We start from the raw sequence: 26,880 nt of genomic DNA, 5'->3' as shown, positions 1-26,880 counted from the left end.
TTTAATACTCTATGCATATGTCTAAAAATCTAATACGATAGAGAAATAAGAAAAAAACTTGCAATCTAAACCAGGCCCCAGAGAATAATGGGCGTCACGTCACCACCCGAGACTCCGCGAAAGAGAGAGGAAGACAAAAGCCTCCTCCTTGCTGCGTTTTCTCATTAATTAGTCAGCATCACGTCGCAGTCACAAGCAACAACTGAGCAAGCAACGAAAAAAATCCTCTCATATCCCCAACCCCACACGTCCCCCACCCAGCAGTTGCAGTAGTAGTATTATTTATAAATATACACTGGTGTAGGAGTACTTCAATTGGCGGAAGAAGAGGAGAGGAGAAGCGAAGCAAAGCAAGCAGGCTTCAAGAACAAGGTACTGGATCGACAACTCCCATCTGCTTCCAGGATTTTGATCTTGTTTGCTTACTCTATTCGGCCCTTGAGCTTGATCTGATCTGATCTGATCCCTTACACCTTACTTCCTGCTCAGCGCCCGCCCACCCTACTTATTAGATTCCATCTCGTGTTCCTCTGTGGTGTGTGCTGCTGCAGGGGAGAGGAGCAGCAAGAGGGGAACTAGAGGAAGATGGGCGGTGGACTGCCGCAGCAGTTGCTGCTGCTTGCACTCCTCGTCTCTGCTGCCGCCCCTCAGGTCCGAATCCTGTTCCACTCCCGTCTCTTTAGCTGCGCTGTAAAATTGTGTAAATAGAACACTACGAAGGCAATAACTGAACAGTAACATATAATCGACCAAAACCGAGCATGTTTAATTCTTCGCCTGTGGGATGGGATCCTATCACAAGTTACGCCCACAGATCTGCTTCTTTCAATGATTGATTTCCTGTATATTAATACAAGAATCCTAAGATTTTGAACTGGTGTACAACTTCACATTTTGACTAGCAACTTTTATGAAAATATGGGGATTTTATTTAAGTAAATGATGATTAAATATTATGGAGCTACTTTCATAATGAATAAAGCAACATCTATCTACTATCTTATATTGCCAGACTTCATAATTTTGTATATATGTTGATGGTCTCTACTAGGAATCATATTTTGAGTTGAAGGCTCTGAAATACCAAACCACACTTGCACTTTATCGAGCCTTATGTCTCCCTTCAAGATTGAACTCTCTGCAGCATGCCTACTATTTCCAGATGACCGTGGGTGGGGTCAGTGAAGGCATATAATCACATATGTATATGTCTGTGCAGGTAGTTGGAGTTGAGGTCGGAGACAACTCCATGAGAATCATCCAGGTCTTTTTTAAGCCTCTTCTTATACCCTCAAATCAACCTAATTTTCTCTTGTGTCTACAATTACTCATGGTATTATATGTCTGCTGTCACAGGAGGACATCATCGAGACGGTCAACAACCATCCCAGCGCTGGGTGGACAGCCTCACGTAATCCTTACTTTTCAAACTATACCGTAAGTGGCAACAACTCCTTTCGATTGCGTCCATAAACTGACAAAAGCATCATCTATCTTCTGTTACTCCAGTGACCTCAGAACTATCCTTTTCGCCTTTTCGGTGCAGATTGCACAATTTAAGCACATACTTGGAGTGAAACCAGCACCAAAGAATGTACTAAGCGATGTTCCTGTCAAAACTTATTCAAGATCACTGGAACTTCCAAAAGAGTTTGACGCTAGATCTGCATGGTCTCGTTGCAGCACAATTGGGACCATACTTGGTAGGTTTATTTGGTTAACTCGGTGCATTTCAGCTGTATATCAATTTTAGTTGCCTGACGGATACTCATTTCTTGTATGATTTTTTCAATCCTGGATAATCCTGGTCTTCGTGAGCAGATCAAGTAAGTTCAATGGTCTACCATATATTATTAGCGCCTAAAAGAATGATGCAACATGCTTACAGTATAATGTTTTGTCTGATGAAAACAGGGTCATTGTGGCTCTTGTTGGGCTTTTGGTGCTGTGGAGTGCCTCCAGGACCGTTTTTGCATTCACTTCAACACGGTGAGTGGATACAAAAGACCTTGCTGTTCTCACAGTTTTTTTAACAAAAGATTATAAAGGCATGTTTTGTTCTTTTCTCACATAACCAAGCTACTGTTATTTTCCTTGCAGAGCATTTTACTATCAGTCAATGACCTGCTGGCATGCTGCGGTTTTATGTGCGGCGATGGGTGTGATGGAGGCTATCCTATAGCGGCATGGCGCTACTTTGTTCAAAATGGTGTTGTTACTGATGAGGTATAGGTCTATTGGCGTATTTTCTACTTTCAATCGCTTGAATTTCTCTGTATGCTTCAGCAGCAATCCTACTATTTTCTAGGAGTTTTATGATCCTACATCAAACAAGTGATATACTGCATGTCTCAAACTGATTTTGTGGAAACTGAATGGCACATGAATTACTAACACAATTTGTGTTGAGTTAGTTTATGCAGCACTGACTTCATTTTGCTAAATGCTATAATGATTAATTAGAGTGTAAATTTGAATCACCTTAACTCTTTTCCCCAATGGAACCTAGTGTTAGTACGAGCAAATCATAATCTTCAGCTGTTTCTGTATGGTTGTAAGAGTTATCCCAACATGGTATAAATACACCATCATGAAAAATTACACTCTAATAAGTTGATCTCAACACTTGGTTTGAGGCAGACCATGATAGTGCCTTGATTTACAGTTTGCAAAATAAGTTGATCTCTTTTTGTATTCAGAGCATAGCTGATGACCATCATGAAAATTTTCATCATGGTATACAAAGATAATGTTAACTTTGCTCTGTGTTGCAGTGTGATCCATACTTCGATCAGGTCGGTTGCAAGCATCCTGGATGTGAACCTGCTTATGCTACACCTAAGTGTGAAAAGAAATGCAAGGAGCAGAACCAAGTTTGGCAGGAAAAGAAGCATTTCAGCATTGATGCGTATAGAATAAATTCAGATCCACATGACATAATGGCAGAGGTCTACAAAAATGGTCCTGTAGAAGTTGCTTTCACAGTTTACGAGGTAATGTCCAGTTGCTTTGTCTCAAGTTCTCCATGCATTTTGTCAACAAATTTTGTGTAGCTGAGACGTTATGGACTATGGGGTGCAGATACTTTTAGAGGACAAACATTGCATACAAAAACTTAAAAAGACTATTGTCTAACTAAAAGGTTAGTAAGGACATGACATGACAAAAGCCAAATAACAAATCTAGTATATAGAGTAATATGCTTTGGGATCATTCATAGTCTTAGAAAATATATCATTTGAGCAGAAAAAAACCTGGTATTCATATGCACTTTTTTTTTCTGATTTGGCAATGAAAAATCTGTCAAGGATTTCGCACACTACAAATCTGGAGTATACAAGTACATCACCGGTGGCATTATGGGTGGCCATGCCGTCAAGTTGATTGGATGGGGAACCAGTGATGCTGGAGAGGATTACTGGGTATGTTCTATCTCCATATTTTATTCTGTACATTATCAAACCATGAGGCCCTAAATTGTTGTGTATGATCTTTTCGTCTTTGCAGCTTCTGGCAAATCAGTGGAATAGGGGCTGGGGTGATGTAAGTTTGTGACAAATATCCAACTTATCAAAATAACAGCGATTCCTTAAAACTTCGTATCATATTTTCAACAATTAATAACTTCTATTGGGTTAATACTTTCCAGGATGGATACTTCAAGATCATAAGGGGCAAAAATGAATGTGGCATCGAGGAGGACGTTGTTGCTGGAATGCCATCTACAAAAAATATGGTTCCAAACTTCGGCGGTGTCGTTGGAACAGCTGTAGTTTAATAAATTACGTTTGGCCTCAAATGCTGTTGGAATTAACTAAAGTATTTTTAAAATGGAATTGTTAAAGAGCCACGATGGTGTATGTATTTAGTACACTGGCTCATTCCAAAGGTCGTTATGTTGCTGATGTGACATCACTTTGTTCAGAGATAAATGGAATAACATTAATAAGAACTAGAATATGAATGTTATGGTTTCTAGTCCAACCAAATTTGTGCTCTGATGATCTCTGGTCACCAGGCCTTGCAAAAATCTCTGTTGTAAAATGAAGGAAATCGAGTCGAGGGAGCGTACACTGCAACGTCTGCAATCAGTTCATTTTCGACTATTCCAAAAGATTTGCTCGTGTTGCTTGCTTTAATCTATACATATGTAGTGGTCTAAGTGAAGAGCATGTCAAGATTGCTAATGTATAGCAACTTTGCACAATTAGATGCATCCATAAGCAACTGTGTAACAGACATCATCAAGCTCCTGCATAATTGAGTGCAAATACAGGTCTTTTCAATTCTGTAATAATAACGGCAATGGAATCACATCCATCATCATCATTGCTTGCTTGGAACATCAGCAGCAGCTACCATGGATTACATAACACCACCAGATACATCATTACATGTACTTCCACACAAGTATTACATAACACCACCAGATACATCATTACATGTACTTCCACACAAGTATGTAGTTCCAGTTGTCTTGTCTCATGCCAACACCTGCTACATGACATTTCATCAGTGGATCACGGTGCCACGGGGGGTATAATGGATGCTTCCTCAGCAACCATACAAGGAACCTCCAACTGCTGCTGCGGTGCTCCTGCTGCGATATCTGTCTCTGTAGCCCGACTTTGAGGAATCGAAGTAACATTCTGCTCCACAAGCCTTTCGACAGGGACCTTGACAACATCACGCCGAACACCAATATCCGACACATATCGCCCGACACAATACATCCCGCTGGTCACAATTGCCAGGCCACCAGCACTAGTTGTCAGGAAACGCAATGGCGACGAGGCCACAGCACTGAAGGCAGCAGTCAGAGATGCAAGCTGCCCGCTACGGCCAACACTGAAAGCAGTCTCCACAAGCAACCCAGTCTTGCAGTATATAGCAAAATCCTCGCAGTTGTTCTTGAACAGGGAGTACATGCCAAACCCATTGTCCAGGAGGTATCGTGCACGGTGGATCACAATATCACTGGGGTCAGAGGCAGCCAGGGTGCAGGTTCCTCCGCGCGCTTTGGCAAGGAAGAAAGCAGGCGACACAGCATAGTCAAAGAGGTACAGGCTGCCCCCATCTAAGAAGCAATCGAGGCAAGAAGTGATGACCCCATCAGACTTGACTAGGTGGCCACATTTCTGGCAGGGAGGACCCTCAGTTGCTGCTGGAGAGGAGCTATAAAGGAACCAATCAAAGAATGTTCCTGTTCCGATCTCATGTCCAGCTGCCCTTGTAAAATGGATGACCATGCCATCTCCAGCATATATCCCTGATAATGTACCACAAAACTCAGATTAAACTCAATCACCTACTAAGAGCAAAATAAGTGCACAAATTTGAAAGGAGAGTTTATGTTCACACCATTTTTTTAAGAACATGAGGGGTTGCTATGTTCCAACTTATTGTCTGGTTATGCCATGCCAGAATAGATCTATGGTCTGATGACACTATTATGAAATATGTATTTATGGGTGGAGCAAACTTGGCTCTATGAACTTGCGAATGGCATAATACACAAACATATGGCTTCCATGAATTTCAGTTGCGCTTATATTACTAAAGGAATGTTCAAGCTTTCACAGATGACTAGACCTTTTTCAACAATGGACTCCTGATTGCTTTTAGCTTCAAGAAACTACACAAATGTAATAACTTTCCATAAATATCAAGTGCACTTATATTCATCATAGTAGGACTCGGGTTCAAGCTTTCGCGTGCCTTTTTCATCAACGGCCTCCTACTAAGGCTTTAGTTTTACTGAATCTTATTGTGATCTTTTTGTTCAAACAACAATTATGGTGAAGATTAACTAAAAAGGCAATTCTGGTGAAACAGGGTGATGAGCAAAGAATCTCTTAATTAGAAGAATGGGCTTTGATAGACAGCAATCAAAGAAGGAGAAATTTCTAAAATTGACATCCGATTCGTGATTCTCGCAAAGGTTTCATTTATACCCCAACACCAAGCCACCACACCAAAAAATTGCTATTGTTACTTTTGCGTGAGGCAGTGATGTTTGCCCATCGGTAATGTTAACCTACGCATTTAATAAGTCAATAGAATTAGTAGTGCTATTCATCACTTGATTACCACTTTATTAGGGTTCGAAATGAGATCCAAATCTAGTGGCGCTTCGATTTGATATCAAACCAATGAAGGGAAATAACAGGGGAAGCGTACCGTGGTGGGCGTAGATGTAGGCGGCCCGCCAAGTGTAGATGTGATCCCCGGCCTTGAGGTCGTCCCGATCCACGCGATTCGACAGCACCCCTACCATCCCTCGACCTCCGACGACGATCAGAGCACCGGCAATGGCTCCCCTCCTGCTCCCCCCAAATCTGAATGCAATCTGATTGGTCCCTGTTCCTAATCACGCGCAATCTCGAGCATGACTATGGAGGTAGCGAGGATCGGAACCAATCGATGAAGCATCAGATTCGGGGTGGGGGGAGACGGCGACGCTTGCCTGGGTTGGCTGCGCGTGGTGGCGTGCTTAGCGGCGAAGGAAGGAAGAGTACCCTCGGGCCTCCGCTGCGTGGGTGCGGGGGATCGGGAACGAGAAGGACTGAAGGCAAGCAATCATAACATTTTTTCCTGTTTCTTTTTTCATTCAAACTCCTGTCCCAAACGAAGTTGTCCTAAGTCATGTACTACCATATTTAGCATTTGTTTAGTACTCTCTTTAAAACTTTACGCCTGTCACATCAAATGTTTGACACATGCATGTATAGAGTATTAAATATAGACTAAAAATAACTAATCATATGATTTATGATTAATTTACGAGACGAATTTTTTAAGACTAATTAGTTCATAATTTGACAATAAAGTGTTACAGTAACGTATGCGCTAATGATGTATTAATTAGACTTAATAAATTTGTCTCGCGGATTTTATAATTTATTTTTTATTAGTATTTATCTTTGCGTAACATCTGCTGTGACGTCTAAGACTTTACACGCCGGATCTTACCCCCATAAAGCGTAGCATACCTTCATCATATTTATTCGGCCACGTCACCCCAAATTCAACCAGCGCATCCACATAGTCCGAAATTCGCTTCCATGGACGTCTCCTCCACGTCACTCGGAAAATTTTCGTCCACACGTTCCCTTCCCGGCCAAAATATCCGATGTTCCTCGGCGATCGTCCGAGGCGGCTACGTCACCCTGAATTCAACCAGCGTGGCCATGTTGCCCGAAATTCGCAAGATGTGTGCTTCTCTCTATTGATTTGGCCTATGCTCCCATTTATTTGTCTATGCTTTGCTAATAAAGGATTGCTTTTTCATTTACAATGGGAGGAAGTATTCTAAACTTGCTTAGGGCCCGTTCGTTTCGAGGAGAACTGTGGCCTGGAATCATTCCTACCCGGTTTACTTGCATAATTTGTATAAGTTTTGATCACCTGGATTGATTCCAGGAGGAATACTGAGTAACCGAACGAGGCCTTAGTTGAATTGTTTTGGTGTAGTTACCGGTTGCCGCTTTCTGAGTTAGAGCATATGAAGAGATCGAAGATAGTTTTTAGCCTGCCAAATTTCTTCTTGCTCCTGACCTCCTTAAGTGAGTAGTCTGCTTTGCTCCCTATCAGCATATTTGTATTCCTTCCTTGTGTACAGATATTGAAGGTGGGGTTTCATGGTGTTGTATATAGTTAAAACTATGTTTACCAGTCTGTTAACCAGGAAACTATTTATCAGAGAATCGAAATAGATGCTACTTGGTCTATGTGTAAAGAAAACTAGCAATGTATAAGGAAGGGATATATTGTAATTAATTGATTCGGGGCTGTATTGAAATCAATTGATTACTCCATCACCTCCTTTAATACTTTGGGGCTAAAGGAAATTGAGGCATTCGATTTTGGAAAACAGGATGATAGTGGACTGTTTATCAATAGTGAAGTATAAATCGTCAAATGAAACGTGTTGCATGCTACGTTCATTCTGGTTTTACTTAGTTAGCCAAAGGTTCCATCTAGAATAAGTTAACTGAAAAAGTGCTGCTAGGTATGCGTCGTCGGCATATAATCTTCCTGCCCGGTATCCACATTTGTTGTTTGCATTAGGGTTTATGCAATAAAAGGTGATGGATTGGGAGATCTTAGCTAAATGATATTAGTTAGTTTCTGCTATCTTTTGTTTTGTTAATAACACCTTCTGAATTTATTCTTTGGGAACTGTGTTTTATCGGATTCTTTAGAGGTGCTAATGCAGGATTTTGACTACAGAACGCAATTTTCATGCAGGCTATGGCTGCTTCTTGAACCTCCAAAGGTGAAAACCCCTCTTTGGACAGTTTTCCCCTTGTCTGCCAATACATTTCAGTTTGCTCCTATTTACTCCAATGGATTGCATTTACAGGTCTCAGTTCCCAAATGTTTGTTAGAGTTTATACTGAAAATTGGCCCTTATTTATTGCAGGACTATTTTTAATTGATACAAAACATAGCTATGGCAGCTGGTCGTTGTCGACCTGCCATTGGCTTGGAGTACAGCGGCCACACCTGCGGCGCCCAAACGTCCATTGCCTGCTCCGCTCCATAAAAAAAAAGGGAGGATCCTTTTCTCCATGCCATCTTCGCTTTTCCTCCCTTTCCCTCTACAGTGCGTGCTCTCCTTGCAAGCGCCTGGGCCGGGTAGGTGTGTGCATCTGGCTCACCGGCCTTCCTCGCTGGAGGAGCCCCAGCCCAATGCATCTGGCCCGTTGCGCATGGCGGAGGTGCGCTTTCTCCCCTTCTCCCCCTTCCCTTTCCTCATCTCCCTCTCCTCACTGTGATTTGCTACACCCCCGCCCCCCCCCCCCCCCCCGCCCCCCCCCCCTCCCGCTCCCGGAGGCCGTTTACTCCTGCAGCTTCGCTTGTTTTCAAACGTGTGGATCATGTGCACAACTGATACCCTCCATTGCACGGTGATGATTATTTGTTCCATTCTTCGTGTTATCTACTGATGTTTTGGGGTTGTGCAGTGATGAACTATTTTTAGACTGAGGCAATGGAATTGTGCAATGATGATTAGTTATTTCACCCTTCCATGATTCTTGCTATCTGCATTAGTTTTGAGATGACAGTGTCATTATATCTTACCCATTCTTGTTTGCATGTGTTGTTCTGTTTGCGTTGGTTGCTACGTTTTGTGCGTTTGTTACTGACCATATGTCCATTGCCAATGATATCTTTGCTTGACATAATCTGATGGTTGTTCTATTACTGAGCACACTCCATTGCAGATGATGTATTTATTCCTATCCATCTCCCTCTACTTTCTTCCAATTTCCAGTTAAATCTACCAATTTTTCCATTCTGTTAAAATAGCACCTACTTACCCTCAGTTGGGATCAGAAATGTTTGTTTGTTTCCAGCTTTCAGCTCCGAACGGCTACCTGCGAATTCAACACAGGTGGTAAGATTATAAGACTTGGTCAAAGAACATTCCAGTCACATAAAAAATTGGAATGCGCTGATGAGCTTTAATTTTTGCTTCTAAATTTCACGTTACCAATTCACTGATGAGCTTTAACTCTATAGTTCGTCTAGGTTTGGCCACCAGCTAGCATATTCACGTTAGCAAAAAAATAACAACACAGTGATGTCATTATCGAAAACAAACAATTTAGTGATATCTTGCTTGTTCAACCCTATGAAAAAGATTCTGGGAGGTTTCACTATTTTCTGACTTATTTTCTCTTTGGTCTCAGGCTTGATTTGGCTACCTTAAAAGTCACGGTGGTAGTGCAGGAGACAATTGCAATGTCATTAGTTGTCAATACGGTTGCCTTGTTTCTAAAATTTACTGCAGCTTCGTATATGCATTGTCCCTTCCATGCTATATTTTTATGGTTGTTCACTGTCTTCAGTTGTTGGCCCCTAGCCTACAATAATAAAAATTAGAGCTAATCTTTCTGATCGATAGAGCACTTATAAGTAACTCTGTATTCAAATTAATTCAATCCGCTAAGCGCAAAAAAAAAAAAAAAACATGTTATACATGATGTCAATGTTATCTCTTTTGGGGAGAATTTGGTGTTTATTTTGCTATATAGATTTCCTTTCAATCTATCCTATGAACTGACGCCTGTTTTGGGACAGTTTCAGCGTGTAGTTTCATTCAGCAGGAAAAAAACAGAACTTCCCAAATATAGTTTTGTTTGTAGATATATGAGGACAGGCACGGTCAGGTTTCTGGGATGGGACGACACAGGAGTGTCTTCGTTGGATACATCTTCTACCAACTTTTGTCGCTCAGTCCACCAGAAACATAGGTACTTTTCATGAAACCTTAATCCACTATGAGCTAGATGTTGTATTGTTCTCTTATGTATATCAAGTAACCTACTCCTACAGTCCTACTTTATTAATTCGTCATCTATGCCTTCAAACTCCAACTTCATGAACAAATGATGATTGCAACATTACTAAGGCCTCTTAGAACCTCTGCCAGTTGCCTGGCATAAATTTGCTAACCAAAATCAACCATCTTTTGCCCACCATTCTTGCGCCTGCAGCTGCATATTTCATCTTATTATTGCTGCCTGCCCACCTCCCACAAACATAAAAACTGACCTCGCATCGTCTATGACTAAGCCTGAGCCACAACTACCTTATTAAGGTCAGGCTAAAACTACTCTCTGTCCATTTGCATAACTACAAGTTCTTTTAAAATATGATGCTCCGTGCTCTAGGTTATAAGATATGAGCCTGTTGGATGTACAGTTTATTTGTATCCCCGTAGTACTATAGAATTTACTGATGCAATCTACAAATTGGGAGTTCAGGCCAGAAATACCAGTGCCTAATGAATCATATGCTGTCATTGCCCAGTGCAGATTTATGTACTTGGTCCATTATTAATTTTTGCATTTGCTGCAGTTGCCTTTTATGCTTACCGTGACAGGGATTCTTCCCCCAGGTGCTTAATTTGTTGATTTGAGTGCCATGCACCAGAGAGTGTAATGCCTCCTTGGCTTCTGTCTTGCCGCAGGTCAGACAAAATTCCCAGGTTTTGGGTTCATTTGCTTAGTGGTCCAGTTTTGCTGTGTTTGCTACCTTTGCATGAAGATGCCTACAGATTTCATTTCGGCCATTATTTTGGCCATAAACTCATGCGAGATGATTCTCCCTGAAAGTGTAATTGTGGGAATGAATCAATCTATTCCATAGCAATGTGCGTGTATACATATGGAGGCCGGGGTGGCTCTAAGCCAACCGCACAGGCGTACATGCCTAAAATCAAGGGATGACTATTATAATTATACATACTATAATTACAATAGTCTAACACCCCCCCGCAGTCTAATCGGGAGCATCGCTAACGGTCAGGCTAGATCAAAACTCCTGGAACAGCGAGGTGGGTAGGCCCTTGGTGAAGACGTCGGCGTACTGTGATGTCGTAGGAACATGAAGAACCCGAATGTGACCGAGGGCGACCTTCTCTCGAACAAAATGGAGATCAATCTCAACATGCTTCGTCCGCTGATGCTGCACTGGATTGTTGGAGAGATATACAGCACTGACGTTGTCACAGTAGACCAGGGTGGCACGGCGAGGCGGGTGCTAAAGCTCAATGAGTAACTGACGTAACCAAGTAGCTTCAGCAACACCATTTGCCACAGCACGGTATTCGGCCTCGGCGCTGGACCGGGAAACCGTGTGCTGGCGCTTGGAGGACCACGACACCAGGTTGTCTCCGAGGAACACTGCGTAGCCAGAGGTCGACCGGCGAGTGTCGGAACATCCAGCCCAGTCGGCATCCGTGTAGACAACGAGCTCCGTAGGGGAAGACCTGCGCATAGTCAGTCCAAGGGACACAGTGCCCTGTAGGTAGCGCAAGTTGCGCTTGAGAGCCGCGAGGTGGGGCTCTCGAGGATCATGCATATAGACAAATCTGCTGAACAGCAAATGCAATGTCCGGACGGGTGAAAGTCAAATACTGTATAGCACCTGCCAGGCTGCGGTATTGAGTAGCGTCATCAACGGGAGGTCCATCTGCAGATAATTTGGAGTGGTGATCAACAGGTGTGCTACACGGCTTGCATGTGCTCATCCCGGCGCGCTCCAAAATATCCTGAGTGTACTGCCGTTGAGAGAGAAACAGACCATTGGCAGAGCGTGTCACAGAAATACCCAAAAAATGGTGAAGCTGGCCCATGTCCGTCATAGCAAACTCACGCTGGAGAGCCCCAACCACATGCTTGAGAAACTTGGCAGAGGAGGCAGTGAGAACAATATCATCCACATACAGCAGCAAATAGACAGTGTCTGACCCTCGGCGATAGATGAACAGTGAACTGTCTGACTTGGTTTCAACAAATCCAAGGGAAAAAAGATGGGAGGCGAACCTGTGATGCCAAGCACGAGGAGCCTGCTTCAAGCCATATAGAGATTTGTTGAGCCGACAGACAAGATCCGGACGAGAGGAATCCACAAAACCAGAGGGCTGTACGCAGTACATTGTCTCGGTGAGGGTGCCATGTAAGAATGCATTCTTCACATCTAGCTGATGAATGGACTAGTCCTGAGAGATAGCCAAAGAGAGAACAACGCGAACTGTCGCAGGCTTGACAACCGGACTGAAAGTCTCATCATAATCCACACCAGGGCGCTGGGTAAACCCTCGAAGGACCCAGCGAGCCTTGTAGCGATCAAGAGACCCATCTGCGAGCAGTTTGTGTCGAAAAATCCACTTGCCAGTTACCACATTGACCCCAGGAGGCCGTGGTACTAAACTCCAGGTGTCATTGGCGATCAGAGCATCATACTCAGCTTGCATAGCGGAGCGCCAATTGGGGTCTGACAATGCATCACGAACGGAGCGAGGCAGTGGCGACATAGGCACAGCGTGGAGGTTGAGGCGATCCACGGGCTGTGCAATGCCATCTTTGCCGCGAGTGCGCATGGGATGCGCATTGGCGACAGGGGTGATGGAGACCGGGCGAATGTCGGCCGTGCGACCGGTGGCCGCGGTGCTACTGGCAACAGCCTGTGCAGGATGCACAGGGGCAGCAGCACCCGGTGACGCGGTCGGCGAGGCGGCGGGGGCGCTGCTAGCAGCAGCCTGTGCAGGGTGCACAGGGGCAGCAGCGCCGGTCGACGTGGCGGAGGTCCCGGGCGAGGGACTGGGCGTCCCCAATCCAGCGCTCATCTGCGCAGGAGGAGGCGTGGGTGCCTCTACACGCCCATGCACGACTGAGGTGTACCTGCATGCACAAGTCTTGCTCCAGGAATAGGAGCGGTTAGATCATGTTCATCAAGGAGAAAATCCAAGGCGGAGGATGCCATGGGAGTGGTAGACATGTCGGCGAAAGGAAAGAAGGACTTGTCAAAAACGACATGTCTAGAAATAAGAATGCGGTTCGACTCGAGCTCGAGACACCGATAGCCTTTGTGTTCCAAGGAATAGCCAAGAAAAACGCATAAGGACGAGCGAGGGGCAAGTTTGTGAGGTGTTGTGGAGGACATGTTAGGATAACAGGCACACCTAAAAACTTTAAGATGATCATAGGAGGGTTGGGAGGAAAAGAGGGCACTATATGGTGTGGAGAAGGCAAGGGTTTTAGTGGGGAGCCGATTCACAAGATATGTCGCAGTGTGAAGGGCTTCAACCCAATAAGCCGGAGGGAGACTTGCCTGAAACAAAAGAGAACGCAGAATGTCATTTATGGTGCGAAGAGAACGTTCTGCTTTTCCATTTTGCTGAGAAGTGTAGGGGCACGACATGCGTAAGGCAACACCGTGGGAGAGAGAACGTGCGGGCCTGGGAATTATCAAATTCACGGCCATTGTCGCACTGGACGCTCTTGATGGTGGTGCCGAATTGGGTGCGAATAAAAGTGAAAAAAATTGGCAAGGGTGGAAAAAGTCTCGGATTTTAGGCGGAGCGGAAACGTCCAAATGTAGTGGGAGCAATCATCAAGAATTACCAAATAATATTTATAGCCTGACACACTAACAATTAGGGAGGTCCATAAATCACAGTGTATTAAATCAAAATTATGAGAAGTTCGCGAGGTAGATGAACTGAACGGCAAACGTGCATGACGACCAAGTTGGCACGCATGACATATGTGGTTGACATCATCTTTATTACAGAAAATGACACTGGAGGTAATAAGTTTGGACAAAGCTTCACGCCCAAGATGATCGAGACGGCGATGCCAAAGGGAGGTGGGTGTAGCGAGGAACACAGAGGTGGTGGTGGAGGGTGCATAGAACGGGTAGAGGTCACCGGAGCTATTGCACCTGGCGATCACGTTCCTGGTTTGCAAATCCTTCACAGAAAGGCCAAAGGAATCAAACTCAATGGAGCAATTATTGTCGGTGGTAAAGCGACGAATAGAAATTAAATTCTTAATAATGTTGGGAGACACCAGCACATTATTGAGAACTAAATTGCGATGCGGTAAAGAAAAAGTATGTGATCCAGTGGCTGTGACAGGAAGCAAGGCACCGTTTCCCACAATGATAGATGAAGGAGTGAATGAAGTGGGCGAGGAAATGGTGGAGAGTTTACCAGCGTCCGAGGTCATGTGCGAACCTGCACCGGAGTCGACGTACCACTCGGAAGTAGCGTTCGACGGGTTGAGCGTCATGGTGTTGAAGGAGTGTGCAAGGGCGTCTTGATGCCATGCACCACCGTGAGTGGGGTTCCAGGGCGCCGCTTGGTACGCCGGTGCGGGCGCCTGGAAACCTGGGGGTGCAGCTCCCCCGTAGTACGTGGCGTACGGAGGGGATGGAGCGCCGTAGAAGCCGCCATAGGCGCTGGGTGCGCCGCCGAAGCCGCTGTACTGTGGAACGGCGCTGAACGCTGGCGGCGGTGGTGGGCGCCCAGACTGGTCATATGGCCACAGCCGTACAGTGCCAGCCCATGGGTGCGCGAAGGACGGATGCATGCCGGGGGGTGCACCTCCCTGTCCAGCCGGAGGGGCGCCACCAGGGAGCGCCGATTGGCCCTGCTGCTGGCCGTTGCGTCCACCGCGGCCGCGACGACGGCCGGTGCGTTGGCCGTTTGGCGCCGGGGGGCGTGCTGGAGGAGGCGCCCCCGGACGTGGAGGTGCTGGAGCCCCGGGAGCTGTAGGCCGCGGCGTTGCAGCGACGAGTGCGGATGGCGGGGACGGAGGACGTGCGTCGATTTCCAGCTCCTCCAACAGTAGGTGCGTTCGTGCCTCCGCGAATGTGAGGAACGGCCTGTGCATCTTGAGGATGGACACCATGTGGCGGAACTTGCCGCCGAGGCCGCGAAGGAGCGTGAGCACCATCTGCCGATCGCCGATGGGATCGCCGAACTCGGCAAGGGAAGCCGCCATCGACTCGAGCTGGCGGCAGTAGTCGGTGATGCTCAGTGACTCTTGGCGGAAGTTGCGGAATTTCATCTCGAGCAGAAGTGCCCGGGACTCCTTTTGGCCGAGGAACTCGTCCTCGAGATAGCACCACGCCCCGCGAGCGGGGCCCTGCCGCATCATTAGAGATTGCTGCAGGTCGCTGGAGACGGTGCTGTAGATCCAAGTCAGGACGCAGCAATCGGCTTGAACCCATGCCGGGCGCGACGGGAAAGCTTTGTCATCAAGGACGTGACGAGTCAGGGCATATTTGCCGAGGACGGTGAGGAACATGCCGCGCCACTTGGTGTAGGTGTTCGTCACCTGATCGAGGATGACAGGGATGAGCGCCTTCACGTTGACGACGGCAGTGGCTTGCGCCCAGAGGGCCTCATGGGCGCGCTCATACTTGTCCAGAGCGGCAGCACGGAGGCGGGCTTCCTCGGCGCGGCGTGCGTCTTCGGCACGGCGGGCTTCGACCTCAGCCACGAGGCGCTGGTCCTCCGCGGCCTTGGCGGCGGCTGCAGCGTCGTCGTCATCCGCCATCGGGAGGGAGACGCGACGGTTGGGCGTTCGCGAGTCGCGACCAGACCAGCGGACGAAGTCACGATGAGGCCAGCGATCGGAAGCACACGCTGGATTGGAAGCAAATTGGGTCACGTCAGAACGTGAGGTTCTAGCGAGAGATCAGCGGCAGGAGAAAAAAAAGAAAAAGAAGAGCCGGCGTCCGCTGGACAGCGACGGTGAGAAAGGACCGGCGTCCGGAGGACAGCGTCGGTCTTGGGATTTACGATAGCCGGCGACGAATCAGCGGCGGCGAGGGTTTGCGGAAGTGCGGCCGCAGGAGCGAACCACGTGTGATACCATGAAAGTGTAATTGTGGGAATGAATCAATCTATTCCATAGCAATGTGCGTGTATACATATGGAGGCCGGGGTGGCTCTAAGCCAACCGCACAGACGTACATGCCTAAAATCAAGGGCTGACTATTATAATTATACATACTATAATTACAATAGTCTAACACTCCCTCTTGTCTGAATATGTGGTTAGTCCTGTTGCAACGCTATAGGATATATGGGTTCACATTTCCCTCTGTTGCCTACTTGCATTGTGGTGCCTTCCTCCAAAACAAACAGTAGGAACACCCTTTTACTATATTATATTCAGGTTCCTTGGGCCTATGTGACCCATCATAATTAAAAGCTTCTTTTCCTTTTCCTTTTTTCCCTGTGGGTCACTTACTTCCAATCTGTCGCATGGTTGTCCATGCCTTTTACCTCCTTCGCAGATGCTAAGCACCAAACTACACTTCAAATGCTCCAAGTTCTGTTCTTTTGGTCAGGTTCTTGTGGCTCAGGCAGTTTCACAGTTGCAATATGCCAATATGTGCTCTTTTGATAGGTTACTTTGGTCTGCTATCATCTGCCTTTTAGTTGTTCCTGTCTGCAATTCCTTTTCGTGCTTTGTACCTAGTGCATCGATTCCTATGATATATGATGTCGGCTGTTCCGCTGTTCTTGTGTAAAGAAGTGAGGATAATATGTCACATTTTTCCCTTTCCTTATTTTTCCACTATTCACAGGTCCATGTTCCTACAATGGCCTCTTCTCTTCCGGTGTGGTGTAAGCCCACATATACATGTCAGTTCTACACTTCTACCACAGAGTGTCTCAGTAATCTTGGAGAAGGCAGACAATGATGGGAGGTTCTGTGAATCGCCAAAAATCTTTGCTAACCATTTTCGGTAGGTCCCTTCTTTCTTATGCTTGCCTGTATGGGTAACCTACATGGTTTGAGATCATTTGAGTCAGATTACATCATAGGTTTCATGAAAGCGCTTTTGCTGCTTGGTGCAGGTCAAGCAGAACTAAAAATGTCAGTGACAAGATTACCTGAGAAGCTCAACCCCCCCAACTGCTCATGGACATGTCATTGCCGAACACCGACGCTAAGTTGAAGCTGCAACCTTGTTGTGTGGTCATGTAGCCGTGAAGGTATGACTCTGCACACAAATTCACATCCTTGTGCCCCTCAAATGCGATGCTATTAGTTATCCGCTTTATCTTATCTTTACCATGGCTTACATTACCTCAGTCTGAATAGACCCTGCGTGTACGGATTGATGGTGCCTGACTACGTTTGATTTCTGTTGCTTTGGTAGGCCTCAAACTGTTCATGAATTAGCAATTTAGGTGTCTTAAATATTGTCCTGTCTTTGTCATGCAGATTTGCGCGTCTACAGTTAGTGGATGAAGTGTGCCATCAGATAGATTCCATCTAGGCCTAACTGATTCAATAACAGTATTTCATCAAGAAGCAAGGAGATTTATAGATACTACTTAGGATTACCCTGTCCAATATGTTCATCAAGGTGAGTGCAACACGGGACCGTAACATCCAGACCAACCACAGGCTGCTGCATCAAGATACTTATATATGTACCCTCTAACAGCTAATGCGCGCTAATATGTGTAATATGCATCACGTACTTACCATATGTAATATGTACTTAGATACTTTCTACTGTATGATATACGCATATGTATGATATACACAGCCATATGTATGATATAACTTGCCCTCGCCACATCTGTATGATATACGCAGCCATATGTAATATACACATCCTGTGTGTATCCATCAGTATACCCTTGTTATATACATTAGCAGGGTATGTAACGTATAAATCCTACCTGTACAAACCTAGAGATGCTCACTTGTGCTCACGCGCAGGGGCGCGTGGTTTGTACTAGTTTAAACTTTCACTCTATGCCCCGTTCGGCTGGCAGAATTTTAGCTGAAACTGACTGAAAAACACTGGCTGAATTGTTGTGAGAGAAAAACACTGTTCCGACTAAAAAAAGAAGCCGAACAAGTCAAATATGGGGTAAGCCGAACGGGGCCTATGCCAACTCAAGCATCTCGAAAAAAACGTTTATAGAAAGAAAAAAATATTAGTGTCTACCATATTTAAAAAGTATGGATATCAAATAGGTAATTTAAAATTACATTTCATAATATATCTAATGATGCTATTTTAATATCCATATTAATAGTATAGTTATTTTCTATAAAATTAATCAAACTTACGTTATGGTGTTATTGACACCTTAAAAATCCAAGAGCCTATTAATAAATACATAAACATGTTTAGACCCACTTTTGTACGTAGGATTCATGAAGGAGTTTCTTAGGATCCTAAATCCATAGAAATTTTTCTATGTGACCGTTTAGAACTAAGGATTGATCATCCTAAATCCCACAAAATCTCACAAAATCTCCGAGATGTCTAGAACACCTACTTTGGCCCTTTTGGGATTTTAGCTTCGAAGACATCTCATTTGGCAGTTGTGCAATTTGTATGTCATCTTGTATCATTTGCATGATGCTTTTTTTTTTTTACCTTTCTCCTTTCAAAGGACGAAAAAGTTTTGTCGCAAGATTTATTAAAAGAAGAAGAAAAAAAGAGCCGATCTAGTTTTTGGAATAGGATCGAAGACCCTGGAAGTAGGGGGTGCACATAATTCCCCTCAAAGCAATTACTACCTCTATTTCATTTTGTATAAGACGCGGTTTAACATGACATTTTATTTATGTGTATTATATTATTTATGGTTTATAAAATTATGACAATTTTTTTGGGAATATAAAATTATGATAATCGGATAAGACATTTGATTACAAATCTAATCGTGTCAATTGTTGCTAAATTATTCGTCAAAAGATTATAAAGTTTGACTTTGAATATGCTTGTGTGCGCGACCTGTAAAAGATTAGGAAGATTATAGAGGTAGTACGACACAACAAACCGAAAAAAAAAACTACTTCTACACACTGCTGAAGGCGACACTAGGTTAGCAAGAAATGACGACAAAAGACAACCAACTAGCAGTTCGACACACTAAATACAAAACTTGACTAAAGACGTTAAAAAAACAAAAAGAGCGCAAAGCAACACTAGAAAAACACCAGGGCTAGCCCGGAAAATACATCCTCTTCGACTAGGGCTGGATATCGAGTCGGCTCGGCTCGGTCTAGCTCGAGCTGGCTCGTTAGGCTAGCGAGTCAGCTCGGCTCGGCTCGTTACCAAGCTCGAGCTGGCTCGTTTCGCTCATGAGCTACTAAAAAAATAGGACACACATGTTTATAATATTTATGCTACATTAATTCTAGAAGGTGACGTCCACCATTATGCAACCATACATGACTAATACATATCATGTTCATCAAAAGTATCAACCATGCAACATAGTTGGTCCATCCATGATCATGCAGTTCCAGCATACTAACTAGTTGCTTGCCACCATAAACTTAGAAAAGTTCACAAATTCAATGTCAACATCATCATCTTCTTCCTGGAAAACAATACATAAAATTAACATTTAAGTACCACAATATAAAATTAAAATTCATATGAAACAGCTGAAAAATAAGGATTACATACCAATAGAATAGGTGTACACTTCTAGATCAGCATCATCATCTTCTGGATTCATGGTCGTGGGCTGATAGGCCTCAGCTCGTTTTAGCTCGTGAACAGCTCACGAGCTGACTCGAGCTGGCTCATTAAAATAGCGAGCTAGACTTTCAGCTCAACCCATAAAAAAGTTAAAATGAGCCGAATCAAGCCGAGCTGAGCCGGCCACGAGTCGAGCGAGTTGGTGAGCTGCGAATATTTTGTCTAGCCCTATCTTCGACTTAGCGCAGATATAGCCCATAAGAATGAGGCCTCGAAGCCCAGCCTTGTGGCAGAACCATCCAAAATAACACATCTTCGGAGGCACTCGTCTTCCATCAAACACTAAGCACCCCAAAAGCAAGCTACATCGGGTGGATTCTGTCGAGCACACCCCAAGAGAGAACTCGAATAATCCACCATGAACTAGAGGTGGTAAGTATGAGTGGCTAGCACTAATCTGACTTTATCCGTATGAGTATTAACGTACAACTACGCTCCCAGAGTACTGATTCTATAGGCAATAGGTATAGCCATAAGAGATATATTGTGCCTTTGTACAAACCACATGCTCATGAATAAATGTGATGCACTAGACTCAAACAACACATATGCTGGATGAAAATCAATGGTAAACATACCGGTCATCACCGGTTCATTCTGTAGGATTTCCTCAGCCTTAGTGAAGTTAACTTGCCCAGAGCGGCTCATAGGCACCTTCTTAATAATCGTCCGCTTGATCAGATGGGAGTTAGCTGAGGGCTGAGCAAACTGTGCAGGCTGGTTCTACAGACACTCCCGAACATAGTGGCCTTCCTTGCCACACTTAAAACAAGCACCAAGCCTGTTCCCCTGCCCCTAACGAGACGAAACCTGCTGTCCTTGGGGCTGCTGTTGTTGCACCTGTTGAGTAGGTGCATGGTGCTGAATGGGAGGTGCCTGGTAGGTCTGCTGAGGCTGGTGGGACGACTGCCCACCTGAAGACTGATAAGGCACCCGCCTAATAACCTGTATCTTCTGAACCTGGGGGTGACTGGAAGACCCAGTAACCATCCGCTTGCGCTTCCACTCAGCCTGAGAGTCACGCTGAAGTCCCTCCATGTGAAAGCTCTAGTTTGGTTTTAGTTAATTGATGAAACCCTAAGTGCTAACCTAGTTTATCAAAGTGATTATGAGATAGGTAGCACTACTCCAAGTGATAAAGCAATGGCGAAGATCATGACGATGGTGATGGCATGGTGATGATCAAATGCTTGAACTTGAAAAGAAGAAAGAGAAACAAAAGGCTCAAGGCAAAGGTATAAATAGTAGGAGCTATTTTATTTCGGTGATCAAGACACTTAGCGAGTGTGATCACATTTAGGTTAGATAGCCATACTATTAAGAGGGGTGAAACTCATATTGAAATGCGGTTATCAAAGTACCACTAGATGCTCTAACTCATTGCATATGCATTTAGGATCTAGTGGAGTGCTAACACCCTTGAAAATGCTTATAAAAATATGCTAACACATGTGCACAAGGTGATACACTTTGTGGATGGCACATTTGAGAAAGGGTTAGAAACTTCACCGGTGGAGTGTCCGCCCGTAGAGTGCGGACAGTCCGACGATGCCACCGGTGCCCTATACAGAAAAGACAGGAGTTTATATAGTGACCAGACGTTGGTGGTGCAGTGACTGGACGCTGGGTTCATAGTTCGGTTAGTGACAGCAGTAAGCACATGGTCTCGGTCTTATGACCGAATGTTGGCGTGTAAACTGACCGGACACTCATGGTCTGAGTCCGGTCAGTGCTGGCGTACGCTGATGTGAGGCGCACAGAGGAAACATTGAGTGACCGAACGCCGGGTGAGTCCGGTCGAGCATGACCGGACGCGTCCGGTCGTGAAATTTCGCGTTTGGAACCTTATTGGAAACGACCGGATGCTGGGGTCCTGCGTCCGGTCACTTTCTAACTGACGCGTCCGGTCATTACTTGACCGTTGAGATCGAGCGATCAACGTTTGAAGCCGATGACACGTGGCAAGCATCGGGCGACCGGACGCTAGGGTCCTGCGTCCGGTCGAACTTACCGGAGCATCCGGTCACCCCGTGTTGTGCCCAGTGAATGGGTACAACGGCTCTACTTTGTGGTGGCTTCTATTTAAGCCCCATGGCTGGCTCAAGCTAACTCTCTCGGCCATTTGCATTGACATAGCAACCTTGTGAGCTTAGCCAAACCCCTTCCACTCATCTCCATCATTGTGAGATTAGGAGAGAATCCAAGTGCATTGCTTGAGTGATTGCATCTAGAGGCACTTGATGTTCATGTTTTGCTACGAAATTCACTTGTTACTCTTGGTGGTTACCACCACCTAGATGGCTTGGTGTAGCGGAGGAGGATTGGCATGAGTCGGTGATTGTTTATGGCCATCTCCGGTGATTGTGAGGGGATTTGTATATTCCCCGGTGGAGCGCTGAAAGGTAACTCTAGTGGATTGCTCGTGTCATTGAGTTACCTCACTTGTGGGTAGGTTCTTGCGGTGTCCAGATTGTGTGGACGAGGTTTGTGCAACACCTCTTAGCCGCCGAACCACCAAGTGTTGGTCGATACAACGAGGACGTAGCGTGTTGGCAAGCACGTGAACCTCGGGAGAAAATTGGTTGGCTCTTGCCATTTGGTATTCTCCCGATGATTGATTTAATATTCACCTTGTGATTGGTTCACTCTTCTATACGGCGGTATAATCACCCTACTCACTCATTTATATTCTTGTAAACTAGTTGTGGCAAGCTCTTTAGTGTAATTAGAATTGAGAGCTTGCTTTGTTATTTTAAGTTCATCTAGTGGAGCTCTTTAGAGTAGCAAGATTGAGAGCTCTTAGTGAGTAGTAACATTATAAGTTGTGTGCCTAGTAATCATTTCAACTAGAATTATTGGATAGGTGGCTTACAACCCTTGTAGAGCTAGAGCAAGTTTGCATTTCGTTATTTGTCATACTAATCAAATTGCTCTAGTTGATTTGTAGATTTTTAAATAGGCTATTCACCCCCCTCTAGCCATATTAGGATCTTTCACCATGGCAATAGCAGCATTCATCATAGCACTAAAAGTCTAGTAGTTTCCTATGTATAGCTCCTTCTACAGACTGCAAGAGAGGCCACGATAGAAATGATCCCTCTTCTTCTCATCAGTATCAACATGGGTCCCAACATATTGTGATAGATGGTTGAACTTGTTTACATAGTCCATCACAGACATACTCCCTTGCCTTAAGTCTAGAAACTCCGTTAACTTCCTATTCAGAACACCAGCAGGAATGTAATACTCTATGAAAGCAGCAGTAAATTCCTGCCAAGTCACACGGTGATCCATCGGCTACATGGCATTGAACGTGTCCCACCATACACTGGCAGAACCCAACAACTGTTGCGCTGCAAAGCGCACTTTTTGCTCCTCAGTTACAGTGAGTAGCAGAAACTTCTGCTCCAGAATACAAAGCCAATGCTTCGCATTCAGAGGCTCAGTAGTCGGCATGAACGTAGGTGGATGCGTCTTCAAGAAATCCTGGTAAGAATAGGGTCCATCGGGACCACAGGCACCACCCCCGTTCCCGCCATTGCCTCTATGACCTCCATAGGTGAAGCCACCGATAGCCTGTGCTAACAACTCTATGGCACGGGCTGACTCACGACGAGCAGCCAACATCTCCGCATGAGTCATCAGAGACGTCGGTGGCGGAGGAGGAGGAGACAGAAGTGGGACTTCGTGGATCTCCCCATTGGTGTTGCCAATGTCCTCACCACAACCGTTATCGCCCGGGTCCACCCCAACACTGGTACTCCCACGACCAGACCTTAGGTTCATCTATAAACAGATAAGAACCAACCATTAGGGACAACTCTCTAGATTAGGAACAAGATATTAGAGAAATGATAAGCTTTTATTAAAGCATTCTTTTAGATTATCCTATCAATTCACTAATCCAATTTATACGTGTAGGGGGAGTTAGTTTAAGCAAGATTCTGTTTTCATGATACATGCATCAGCCTACCCGTTCCCTCAAACCAGAATATAGTGGCATTCGTAAAATTTTCAACACATCGCACACTCACTTTCCGTATGCTAAACGATCTTTACGCAGCGTAAGTTAGTGTACCTACAGAAATATGATTAGATAAAACTAGTGCCGCTATCCTAGATAGACAATATTGCTAGGGCTTATACTTATTTACACAATTTTATTGCATCCTACTTTTCGCAAAACTTTTGTTAGTCAAATTTTAGGTTTTGGAAAAGAGTTATGAAACTCGTAAATTCATTATTGGCCCTGATACCACCTGCGGTAGAACCGCCCAAAATAACACATGTTCGGAGGCGCTCGTCTTCCACCAGACACGAAGCACCCCAAAAGCAAGCTACATCGGACAGATTCCGTCGAACACACCCCAAGGGAGAACTCAAATAATCCATGTTTTTCCTTCATGATCTAATAATGAGAACGAATTTATAATACTTAGTCCATTTCATACAACCGGAGTTCTTAGAAATACATTATTACAGTACCAAGTTCAAAGCGTGGAATTTAAACAGCGGAATTATAATAAACGTCTATCGATAATATACAAGGATCCGTCTGTGCCCACTAGAAGAATCATTCACACATCAGCTACTCCTCAAGCTGCACCTACAATAAGGGTAAATAAACCCTGAGTACACAATGTACTCGCAAGACTTATCCGACTAGTGAGAATAATTTTCCGACTCCAAAGGATATGATAAGCTTTATGGTTTCTTGGGTTTTCTTGTTGCGGAAAGCAATACTAGTAGTGAATCCTTATGTATGTTTCTTATTAGCAATCATGATTAGTTCATTATCTAACCATTCTAGGTAAGCATCTATTCTACTTTCAAGCAAGAGTTGAGCAAACAGATCTATTTCAGTATCTTTTATCTTCGAGTTCTTACTACGGTGCTAGATTGTAGACAAGTCATACCGGATTACCCGACGATTCATGAATCAATGTGCTTAGTTGGGTACCCTGAAACACACGCCTCGCTTGTACTCTAGGCATAAACATGACCAACCCATCACTCTCCTATCAAGGGGTCTAGGTCCCCATCCAAATTTGGACTCCAAGCCCCCACACCTAATTTGGACTCCAAGCCCCCACACCTGAGTCCCGGACTCAGTGTGGTGCTTAGACCTCCACCATCCCTGCCTCTAATCAGTCAGTCCAGAAAGAGCCTGAACCCACAACAAGAGAGCAATGAGCCTTCTCTGCTCCCATAAATAAGTATGTGCTTAGGATAATAAGTCTATGACCTGATTAGAATCTAATGCAATGGTCGGTCCTTAACCGACACGGACAAGGAAAATAGTGTAACCAAGCTATGCTCCATTGGCCGCGGGACACAACCTCTTACACTCACCAATACCCATACCATATCCCTGCCCGGTCTCCATTTTTCCTTTCACCTTTTTATCATAAGAGTGATAATAATAATCACCTATTGTGAGTAACGGCAGGTTACTCACGCTATCAAAAATCCTAAGCATAGCAGCTACTCGACATATACTAGTAGGACTCATAGATACGTTATATATGCATATAGTTTCCATAAAATGCCTGTAACATAAATACACATTATATATATGTATGTATGTATGTATGTATGTATGTATGTATGTATGTATGTATGTATGTATGTATGTATGTATGTATGTATGTATGTATGTATGTATGTATGTATGTATGTATGTATGTATGTATGTATGTATGTATGTATCGAGTGATTATTCAAAATAAGGGTTATGCACCAGGGCTTGCCTTGGGCAGGCGGGGTGTTAGCAAAGTCAGCTGCTGGTGGCTCCGGGGTTCCCTCCTGGATGAGGATCTCCTCCTCGTACTCTTCGATTATCTCCTCATACTCCGGCTCGTCCGCGCTCATAAACTCTACCAACTCGTTATCTATATGCATGAAATGATGATGTAACACTTAGTAATACGGCAACAACAACTCTTAAAATAAGAATACATTTATCAAGCTACTAAGCTAACTCTAATGACTAAGACGCTAAGTTACCTATTATTCCCACTAAACAGGTATGAAACATTTCACATATTATCTTAGCAACTAAAGGCATTTCTTCTTTTATTAACGATTTAATATATATTAAAAAAGGTGTACTTAGCTACCTTATTTCTCAACCTATTCTAGGGCTACAAAAATTACAGTAAGCACATAATAATACAATGAGGCTACCATAAAATTTTCAGAGCTAATGCTATCACCAATTTACCACAAAAATTCTCACAATTAAACTCCTAATAAAGCTAAGCATTTCAAAATAATTTAAGCAACCTTAAAAATAGCACAAAACTATACGAACAAAAGACACTAACAGATAGACCATGATTTTAGGAACCTAACAAAATTAGTTTCACAATTTTTGGACACCTACACGAATTTATATTGATTATACAATTTAGTTCAAAAATTAAATAGAAAAGCATTAACTACTTTGTGAAGAAAAAAAATAAAAAGACAAAATGGTCCTGCACGGCCCAACTCAGGCGTGGCCCACGTGTGCAACCGGCCCACGGCGGGGAAGCCCCCGCACGCGTCGGTGCTTTTGCAGAAAAGGCATTGACTTTCAATCAAACTAACCCGCAGTCTACCCTCCTATTCCTCTCTCTCTATGACGCTCTCACTTAACCCCATGGACTTCTCCTAATTCTTACCGCGAGGTCCAACCTCTTACACTCACCAATATCCATACCATATCTCTGCCCGGTCTTCATTTTTCCTTTCACCTTTTTATTATAAGAGTGATAATAATAATCACCTATTGTGAGTAACGGCAGGTTACTCACGCTACCAAAAATCCTAAGCATAGCAACTACTCGACATATACTAGTAGGACTCATAGATACGTTATATATGCATGTAGTTTCCATAAAATGCCTGTAACATATATATGTATGTATGTATGTATGTATGTATGTATATATATATATATATATATATATATATATATATATATATATATATATATATATATAGAACTACTACTCTATAGCTGGCTACAAAATAACTTATTCTGTAGCCACCTTGAGTTAC

At 44.3% G+C, this 26,880-nt stretch overlaps 3 protein-coding genes and 1 long non-coding RNA gene across 5 annotated transcripts; 2 read left to right on the top strand and 2 right to left on the bottom strand.

Moving 5' to 3' along the window:
* The first annotated feature begins 217 nt into the window (after positions 1-217).
* LOC136542372 (cathepsin B-like protease 2) lies at positions 218-3,989 on the top strand. Its single transcript, XM_066534771.1, has 12 exons — positions 218-372; positions 552-651; positions 1,220-1,264; positions 1,357-1,437; positions 1,547-1,703; positions 1,822-1,826; positions 1,915-1,989; positions 2,101-2,226; positions 2,775-2,993; positions 3,309-3,422; positions 3,508-3,543; positions 3,650-3,989. Exons 2-12 carry the CDS (start codon positions 586-588, stop codon positions 3,776-3,778), a joined length of 1,053 nt encoding a protein of 350 aa, XP_066390868.1. The 5' UTR covers positions 218-372; positions 552-585; the 3' UTR covers positions 3,779-3,989.
* A 239-nt stretch (positions 3,990-4,228) lies between these two features.
* On the bottom strand, positions 4,229-6,595 carry LOC136542371 (protein LEAD-SENSITIVE 1-like). Its single transcript, XM_066534770.1, has 2 exons — positions 6,181-6,595; positions 4,229-5,269 (listed from the first exon to the last, which is right to left on the bottom strand). Exons 1-2 carry the CDS (start codon positions 6,275-6,277, stop codon positions 4,521-4,523), a joined length of 846 nt encoding a protein of 281 aa, XP_066390867.1. The 5' UTR covers positions 6,278-6,595; the 3' UTR covers positions 4,229-4,520.
* A 2,269-nt stretch (positions 6,596-8,864) lies between these two features.
* Positions 8,865-17,799, top strand: LOC136546826 (uncharacterized). Of its 2 annotated transcripts, none has more exons than XR_010781436.1 (5): positions 8,865-10,262; positions 10,910-10,981; positions 16,900-17,061; positions 17,174-17,311; positions 17,544-17,799. It is a non-coding gene; the product is annotated as an uncharacterized lncRNA (long non-coding RNA). The 2 variants fall into 2 exon arrangements; XR_010781435.1 differs by having other exon boundaries at positions 10,870-10,981.
* On the bottom strand, positions 14,124-15,860 carry LOC136546825 (uncharacterized). Its single transcript, XM_066538799.1, has 2 exons — positions 14,510-15,860; positions 14,124-14,267 (listed from the first exon to the last, which is right to left on the bottom strand). Exons 1-2 carry the CDS (start codon positions 15,858-15,860, stop codon positions 14,230-14,232), a joined length of 1,389 nt encoding a protein of 462 aa, XP_066394896.1. The 3' UTR covers positions 14,124-14,229.
* Positions 17,800-26,880: the final 9,081 nt, after the last annotated feature.

Source organism: Miscanthus floridulus, chromosome 3 (genome assembly GCF_019320115.1).
Source record: "Miscanthus floridulus cultivar M001 chromosome 3, ASM1932011v1, whole genome shotgun sequence".
NCBI classification, from domain to species: domain Eukaryota; kingdom Viridiplantae; phylum Streptophyta; class Magnoliopsida; order Poales; family Poaceae; genus Miscanthus; species Miscanthus floridulus.
Note: the sequence above shows the minus strand (reverse complement) of the source record. Positions and strands in the feature narration are given on the sequence as shown.

Excerpts from the sequence above, each read along its gene's own strand:
- LOC136542371 (XM_066534770.1), bottom strand. The coding sequence starts at position 6,277 with ATGGTAGGGGTGCTGTCGAATCGCGTGGATCGGGACGACCTCAAGGCC. Across the intron at positions 5,270-6,180 it reads CTACATCTACGCCCACCACG|GGATATATGCTGGAGATGGC; the intron begins GTACGCTTCCCC and ends GTACATTATCAG.
- LOC136542372 (XM_066534771.1), top strand. The coding sequence starts at position 586 with ATGGGCGGTGGACTGCCGCAGCAGTTGCTGCTGCTTGCACTCCTCGTC. Across the intron at positions 652-1,219 it reads TCTCTGCTGCCGCCCCTCAG|GTAGTTGGAGTTGAGGTCGG; the intron begins GTCCGAATCCTG and ends ATGTCTGTGCAG. Across the intron at positions 1,438-1,546 it reads CTTACTTTTCAAACTATACC|ATTGCACAATTTAAGCACAT; the intron begins GTAAGTGGCAAC and ends TTTTCGGTGCAG.
- LOC136546825 (XM_066538799.1), bottom strand. The coding sequence starts at position 15,860 with ATGGCGGATGACGACGACGCTGCAGCCGCCGCCAAGGCCGCGGAGGAC. Across the intron at positions 14,268-14,509 it reads GCACATGACCTCGGACGCTG|GATTTGCAAACCAGGAACGT; the intron begins GTAAACTCTCCA and ends CTTTCTGTGAAG.